General features: G+C 40.6%; 1 protein-coding gene across 5 annotated transcripts in view; it reads left to right on the top strand.

Moving 5' to 3' along the window:
* Window positions 1-5,492, top strand: part of LOC122554159 (kynurenine--oxoglutarate transaminase 3-like) — an 82,712-nt gene extending 77,220 nt beyond the window's left edge. For all 5 annotated transcript variants that reach the window (XM_043698735.1, XM_043698734.1, XM_043698737.1 and 2 more), the window contains 2 exons: window positions 4,384-4,470; window positions 4,624-5,492. In XM_043698735.1, the coding sequence (XP_043554670.1) occupies window positions 4,384-4,470; window positions 4,624-4,674 (138 nt within the window). In that variant the 3' untranslated portion in view covers window positions 4,675-5,492. The remainder of the gene's footprint in view (window positions 1-4,383; window positions 4,471-4,623) is intronic.
* Window positions 5,493-8,004: the final 2,512 nt, after the last annotated feature.

Raw genomic sequence — 8,004 nt, 5'->3', positions numbered from 1 at the left:
ACTTGTCCTACCTGCCTATCTCCTTTTCCACCTATCCACTCCACCCTCTCCTTCCTGACCTATCACCTTCATCCCCTCCCCCACTCACCCATTGTACTCTATGCGACTTTCTCCCCACCTCCATCCTCCTCTAGCTTATCTCTCCATGCTTCAGGCTCACTGCCTTTATTCCTGATGAAGGGCTTTTGCCCGAAACGTCGATTTCGAAGCTCCTTGGATGCTGCCTGAACTGCTGTGCTCTTCCAGCACCACTAATCCAGAAGCGGGATATTAAGATCATCCTTGGGAAGTTCCATTTAACAAAGAACAGTTAAGCACAGGAACAGCCCTTCGGCCCACCAAGCCGCTGTACCGATACATGATGCTTTTCTAAACTAAAAACCTCCTGCCTTGACGTGGTCCGTATCCCTGTATTCTCTGCTATTTGCATATGTGTCAAGATACCTCTTAAACGTTGCTATTGTATCTGCTTCTACCACCTCCTCTGGCAGCACATTCCAGGCACTTACCAGCCTCTTTGTAAAAAACAATTTGCCTCTCGCATCTCCTTTAAACTTACCCCTTTTACATTCAGGTGTCCTTGTACAAAGAGTCATAGAGATGTACAGCATGGAAACAGACCCTTCAGTCCAACTCTTCTGTGCTGACCAGATATCCCAACCTAATCTAGTCCCATTTGCCAGCACTTAGCTCATATCCCTCAAAACCCTTCCTATTCATATACCCATCCAGATGCCTTTTAAATATTGTAATTGTACCAGTCTCCACCACTTTCCTTTGCCAGCTCATTCCTTACCTGCACCACTCTCTATGTGAAAATGTTGCCCCTTAGGTCCCTTTTCAATCTTTCCCCTCTCACCCTAAACCTATGCTCTCTAGTTCTGGACTCACCCACCCCAGGGAAAAGACCTTGTCTATTTATCCTATCCATGCCCTTCATGATTTTATAAACCTCCATGAGGTCAGCTCTCAGCCTTCGACGCTCCAGGGAAAACAGCCCTAGCCTATACAGCCTCTCCCTATAGCTCAAACCCCCTACAACCCTGACAACATTCTTGTCAATCTTTTCTGAACTCTTTCAAGTTTTACAACATCCTTCCGATAGGAAGGAGACGAGAATTGCACGCAATTTTCCAAAAGTGGCCTAACCAATGCCCTATACAGCCGCAATATGACCTCCCAACTCTTATGCTCAATATTGTAACCAATAAAGGAAAGCGTACCAAACATGAATCACATACAGTTAATATATAGGTACAGCAAGTGACTACAGAGGCAAATGGAATATTAGCATTTATTGCAAGAAGAATGGAATATAAAAATAAGAATGTTTAACTGCAACTTCACAGGGCCTTGGTGAGACCATATTTGGAATACTGTGTACATGTTTATTTAGTCACTGCACTTGGGAAAAGTAGTTATAATTCTGTTAGAAACTGTTCAGTTCACTCCACTCATTTCTGAGGTGAAGGGTTTGACATAAGAAGGAAGTTCGAACAGGTTGGACCGAAACCTATTGAAGTTTAGAGTAAGAGGTGAACTCATTGAAACATATAAGATCTGAGGGGACTTGATAGGGTGGATACTGGAAGGATGTTCTCTCTTGTAGGGGAGAATAGAACTAAGATGGATATGAGAAGAAATCTCTCCCAGAGGGTTATTGTTATGGGAAATTCTCTTCTTCAAAATGTAGTGGAGGCCGAGCTATTAAATTTATTCAAGCTTTATTTTGATTTGCAAGGGAGACCACAATCAGATCAACCATGATTATATTGTGAAGCAGATTCAAAACGACAAATAGCTACTTCTGCTTCTGTGTTCCTATGATCTTCCCCTTTGGAACTGGGGTCTTGGATTCAAGCTCATCTATGAGGAAGAACCCATCACTGTGTGGGATGGTCATTTGGCATTGATTTACCCTCCAATTAGTAGACAAAGGGTTTACTTGCAAATAGTTAAGAACAGTGATGGGTTCTTAAGGCTGGTGGTCAGTCAGTGGGAGGCTGTACTGCTAGAAGGAGATTTAGCCTACATGTCAAGGAAGAGAGAGAAAAGGTACCTCCATCTCAAAACACCTCTTTCTCCAACATTTAGAAGTTACCATTTAAAAAATGGCAGGAGGGCCAGAAAGCCTACCCTGAAAAATAACAATTTCACTCCCTCACCACGCACAAACTACCAATGGTATGTCATCTCCAGGTAGTAGCTCAGTCCCTGATGAGTCAGGAGACAGAACCTGGAGCATGGTGGTTCCCTCACAATGCCAGGGAATCGGCTTTGATTCCACCCTCAGGCAACTGTCTGTTGTGTGTAACTAAATGGAACTAGAGAACATTAAAATGGTTACAGCACCAAAGAACAACCCTTATGCTGTTGTCTTTGTGCCAGATCTGTGCAAGAGCAAATCCGTTAGCTCTGCTTCCAACATCTAATACTCATGGCCTACAAATCTTTTGATTTTGTTTAATTTAATAAAGCTGTGGAATTTTTTTCTCTAATTTTTCTTACTTAGTCTCTTTTCTTGTTTCAATTCCTTGTCCTTTATTTAGTCAGCCTCTTTGTTCCTCCCCACCTGTTCAATTTTTCCTTATTTATATTTTCCCTTTCCTCTTGTCCTTGTTCTCTTTCTCTTTCTACATATTGATCTCTTCTAAACACCAAGATTAGATGTGTAGTTTGTCACCTAAGATCTTAAGTATTTTTTCACAGATGATCTTGACTGGTTTAGGTTTTGGGTAGAGATAAATTGAGTTCTAATTTTGTGTTACACCAGAAATTAGAACTTAAGAGTATTTTGCATTTAAGAAAGGATAAACTAGACAGACCAGAAATCCAGAGAAAATGTTTGAAGACTGATGACCTGCCCTGAAGGAATAGCAATTTATTTCAAAGTCAGGATGGTGAATGGCTTGCAGGCGAACAGGCAGTTGGTGGTCTTCATGTGTATTTGCTGTCCTTATCCTTTTAGATGGTAGTGATCATAGGTTTCAAAGATATATCTTGTAGCTGGTATATACTGTGCTACTGAGCTTCAGTGGTAGAGGGAGTGAATCTTTATGGATTTGGTGCTTTGTCCTGGTGTCAAGCTTCTTGAGTGTTATTGAATCTGCACTCATTAAGACACTCCTAACTTATGCCTTGTAGAATCTGGACATGCTTTGTGAGTCAGGAGATGAGTTAACTACTGCAGGATTCCTACTTTTTGCCCTGCTCTTGTAGCCACAGTTGCTATATGACCAGTCTAGTTCAATTTCTGGTTAATGCTAACTCCCCAGGGATGTTGACGGTGGAGATCCAGTGATGGTAATGTCATTGACTATCAAAGGCTAATGGTTAGATTCTCTATTATTTGTCACTATTACCTGCCACTAGTATTGTGGGAATGTTTCTTGCCACTTGTCAGGCCAAGTCTGGATTTTGTCCAGGTTTTGCTGCATTTGGAGATGGATTGCTTCAGTTATTGTACATTGAAGGAGAGATGTACTGGCTCCTTTTCTTTACTCAATCCCACAATAAAATTCAGTTAATACGATCCCTTCCCTGCTGGATGGTTTTCCTGTCTCGAAATATTTGTACTAAAAGGAGCCAGTTTAGGAAGCACTTCTACACACAAAGGGTGGTTAATGTTTGGAACCCTCTTCCACAAATGGCAGTAGATGCTAGATCAGTTATTAGTTTTAAGTCTGAAATAGTTAAGTTTTTGTTCAGGAAAGTTATTAAGGAATATGGGCCACAGGCCAGGTATATGGAGTTAGGCTGCAGAGTTATTGAATAGGAGAACAGGGTGGTGGAACACGGAGTGAGTGAGACGAAAGTAGAATGGAAACAGTTAATGCTGGTGAAGGTGGGGGAAGGACAATGAGGTGTTCCAAATGAGTGAGTATGTGGTATAGAGGGCATGTGGTTAGTGGTCTTGTGAGTTGGATAGTGGGGTTGATGAGAGTGAAAGAGAATATTTTGCATGAAGTGGGGAGAGTGGTAAACCATTAGTCTTGCTGGGATGGTGGTACACCTGCAGAGATGGTGTGAGTATTAGGTTGCAGAAGGAAGATAGTGACACTTACTTTACTGGACTTATCTTTTGGCCTCTATGTCTTTCTTTTTAAAAGGACATGCTGTACATAAAAGTGAAATGTATCCATTAATAATTCTTGTTCATGACAACATAGAAATTTACAATGGAGGAAATGGACTCAGGCTTAAGATTTTGAGTGTATTATATATTTTTTCCTTAACATAATAGATAACTCTGGGCTGATTAATACATATTAAGATTGTGTGTAATCCAGATAGGTGGAAATGTGTGTGAAACTAAACTTCAGTTTATGCTATCCCTCTACACACTGCTAGAGATTATAATTTAGAATCTTTGTTTCATTTCAGAAACTGGCAGCAATTCCTGTGACCTCATTTGTCAGTGACCAATCCAAGTGCCATTTTGAGAAATATATTCGCTTCTGCTTTATCAAGGTGAGCTAGCTGATTTACATATTGGGAGTGGTTGCAGGGGCTTTTGTTTACCAGATCTGTTGCTGAGAATGAATGAAGCATGAACTCAAAGCATATATATGCACATCTCTACTTTGTATGCTCTCTAAAATATTCTTCTGTTCTTTTAAACAGCAAGACAGCACTTTGAATTCAGCGGAGACCATTCTGAAAAACTGGAAATGAATGCCATGTTTCACCAACAGAGTAGCAATCTACATATCAATCAGTGTTGGCCTTAAATTTCATTTTGAGTAAACAGGTAGTCTTCAGCTCTTCCTTGCTTTCTTCAAAGCACTGAATTCAACAGGTCAAAGATTTGCAGGAATTGGGAGTCTGTTAAATATCATTTGGTTTTTATAGCTTCACCTGGAAGTAATTGAGATTGCTATGGTTCTACAATACCAATCTCAATCTCAATACATGGCTAGCACATCCATGTTGAAATCTATTTGGTACATATCTGACAATCACATGGTTCTCTTCAAGCAAACAAATGTATAAATAGATTTTCTTCAGTTCCCAACCAGAGTAAGATATTCTGAACACTGTAAATTGTGGTTTAATTACTCTTAACTTGATGCTCCAATAACAACATCACTTGCTGCAGTAAAGGGTTTGGAAAGCCTACCCTCTGGTGTTTGTTTGTTTTTTTACACACATTGGACATATTGTTTTAAAAAAACCCAGCATGAACGCAGAAGAACTGAAGATAAAATATGCTCCAAGACTTTTGGGGAGATTTTGCATTTTTTGGTACAAGCTTGATTAACATTTTTTTTTCTCCATAATTGAAGATTCTAAGTATTATGGCATTAATTTATCAAGCTTATTTGGGTTTTTTTTATTTGTGTTGAAGAAAACTCTTGAATGACAAATCTATTTGAAATGTATGAACCTTGATACACAGCAGAAGTGAAAGGTGTGGGTTTTTATCAAATAACTGTATCCAGTCATCTCTGTTACACTTTTGAACAGATTAATACACATCTGAATTAATTACACTATGGATTTCTGTTTTTGTTTGATTGTATGATGATTATGTTATTGTCAATTATTCTATTGTGCTCCTGGACAGTGCCCCCCACCATTCCTCCATTGTCCATAGACCCCACTCATAGTTCCTTAAAAAAGGAGTCGCAGGTGGATAGGATAGTGAAAAAAGCATTTGTTATGCTTTCCTTTTATAGGTCAGTGCATTGAGTATAGGAATTGGTAGGTCATATTGCAGTTGTACTGGACATTGGTTAGGCCACTTTTGGAATATTGTGTGCAATTCTGGTCTCCCTCCAATAGGGTGTTGTGAAACTTGAAAAGGTTCAGAAAAGATTCACAAGGATGTTGTCAGGGTTGGAGGGTTTGAGCTGTAAGGAGAGGCTGAGCAGGCTGGGGCTGTTTTCCCAGGAGTGTCAGAGGCTAAGGGATGACCTTATAGAGGTTTATAAGATCACGAGGGGCATGGATAGCATTTTCCCTGATTTGGGGGAGTCCAGAGCTAGAAGGCACAGGTTTAGGGTGAGAGGGGAAAAATTTAAAAGGGACTTAAGGAGCAACTTTTTCACACAGAGGGTGGTGCATGTACGGAATGAAATGCCAGAAGAAATGGTGGAGGCTGGTACAATTACAACATTTAAAAGGCATCTGGATGAGTATATGAATAGAAAGGGTTTAGATGGATATAGCCAAGTGCTGGCAAATGGGACTAGATTAATTTTGGATATCTGCTCAGCATGAATAAGTTGGACCGAAGGGTCTGTGCTTTACATCTCAATAACTCTATCATTCATCTAAAAAACAGTTACCATGTCATATTTGTTAATATCGCATAGACATTGTTGAAAAAAGAAATCTGAATTTCCAGTGAACAGGTAAGAAAGAGCATAACACAAGATTTCACATTTTTAAGATCTTTAATATAAGAAACATACTAAAAGTTCTCAGATAAGAACAAAATACTGCATATGCTGGAAATCCAAAATTAAAACAGAAAATATTACCGAAGCTGAGCTGGACTGAAGAGAGAAATAGAACAAACACGGCCAACATTTTCATCCTGGGCCTGCTGCAATATTCCAGTGAAGGTGATTCTGAGGCCCCAAATGTTTCCATTTATTTCTTTGCGGCCCTGGTACCTTTTTTTAATCTCAAGAACTGTCTTCCACAGTGAGGATTCGTTTTCCCTATAATGCAAGCTCTGCAAATCTTGTAGCTTCATTTCAACTCCTCACAAACTTTGTATTCTCAATCTGATCATGAGCTCCCACCCACATTTTTGCATAACAACTAGAGAGATCTTCAGCACATAACTGGCCCTTCTCTCCTGGATCCCGGCAGACTAACTGTGTCAGAGAGGTTCAGGGGTATTTCAGAAGGCCTTCTGCTCTCAAAGGCCATCTTCAAGTTGACATGAATCACATGGGCCTTGTTTCCAGCTAGGAATGCTGATTAGCTATTCTTGAGGCCCAACTTTCTTATTTGGAAGCAAGCAGATAGTTTAATGAATACTTGTCTACAATCTGACATTCCTGAAGACTTCGGCCTGGATTTTCCTCTGTGAGGTAGGTAGCAGGAGTTAAGAAAATTCACAGTTTGGTCTATTCACCTCAGGACAAAGTCTTGGAAGATAGTTGTGAGGGAGTAGGTACAGGCTGCAGTTGGGCCAGGTGACTTGAAAGTACCTGTCCATCTTCCTTCCCACCTATCCGCTCCACCCTCCTCTCCGACCTATCACCTTTACCCCCACCTCCATCTACCTATCGTACTCTCAGCTAACTTGACCCCAGTCCCACGCCCTCCCATTTATCTCTCCACCCCCTCGTTTCATAAGCCTCATTCCTGAAGGGCTCTTGTCTGAAACGTAGATTCTCCTTTTTCTAGCTCATGGGTCATCACATGATTAAGAGTAGGTTGGTGTTGGATTTATGTTTCTTCTGGTTAGGACAGAACTGGGTAATTCCCTAAATTGCTGGGTAGATATTAATAGCTGGAAATATTGGCTAGCATCATGGCTAGTTCTGGAATATGTTTTAGCACTACAGCCAAAGTGTTCCCAGGGCCCATAACTTTTGCCATGGACTGACGCTCAGCTGTTTCTTGAAATCATGTGAGGTGAGTTAATTAAGGGACAAATCAACTTCTGTGATAGTGGCATCCTCAGGAGCAGGCCATCATGAATCATCCATTCTGACATATGTCCAAAGATGGCTTGAATGCCTCAGGTTTGGCCCTTGCACTCGTGGTGGGTTCCATCCTTGTGGGGAATGGGAATATTGATGGACATTTGTCGGGTTCCTAAGATAGGAATGCTCTCCAGTGATGACAGACTCCCTAAGAATGAGCAGTGATTTGATTATAACATGCAAAGTTCTGAAGGGCTTGATAGAACAAACACTGAGACAGTGTTTCCCTGGCTGAGAGTTTAGAAAACTCAGAGAATTGTAAATTATTCTTTTCTGTCAGATGTGTCCTTGTTATAATTGTTTTGGAGCCTGGTACATCAGCAGTGTCCTTGTTTCT

Source organism: Chiloscyllium plagiosum, chromosome 11 (genome assembly GCF_004010195.1).
Source record: "Chiloscyllium plagiosum isolate BGI_BamShark_2017 chromosome 11, ASM401019v2, whole genome shotgun sequence".
Classification (NCBI taxonomy): Eukaryota; Metazoa; Chordata; class Chondrichthyes; order Orectolobiformes; family Hemiscylliidae; genus Chiloscyllium; species Chiloscyllium plagiosum.
This window is presented reverse-complemented; position numbering and strand designations above follow the sequence as displayed.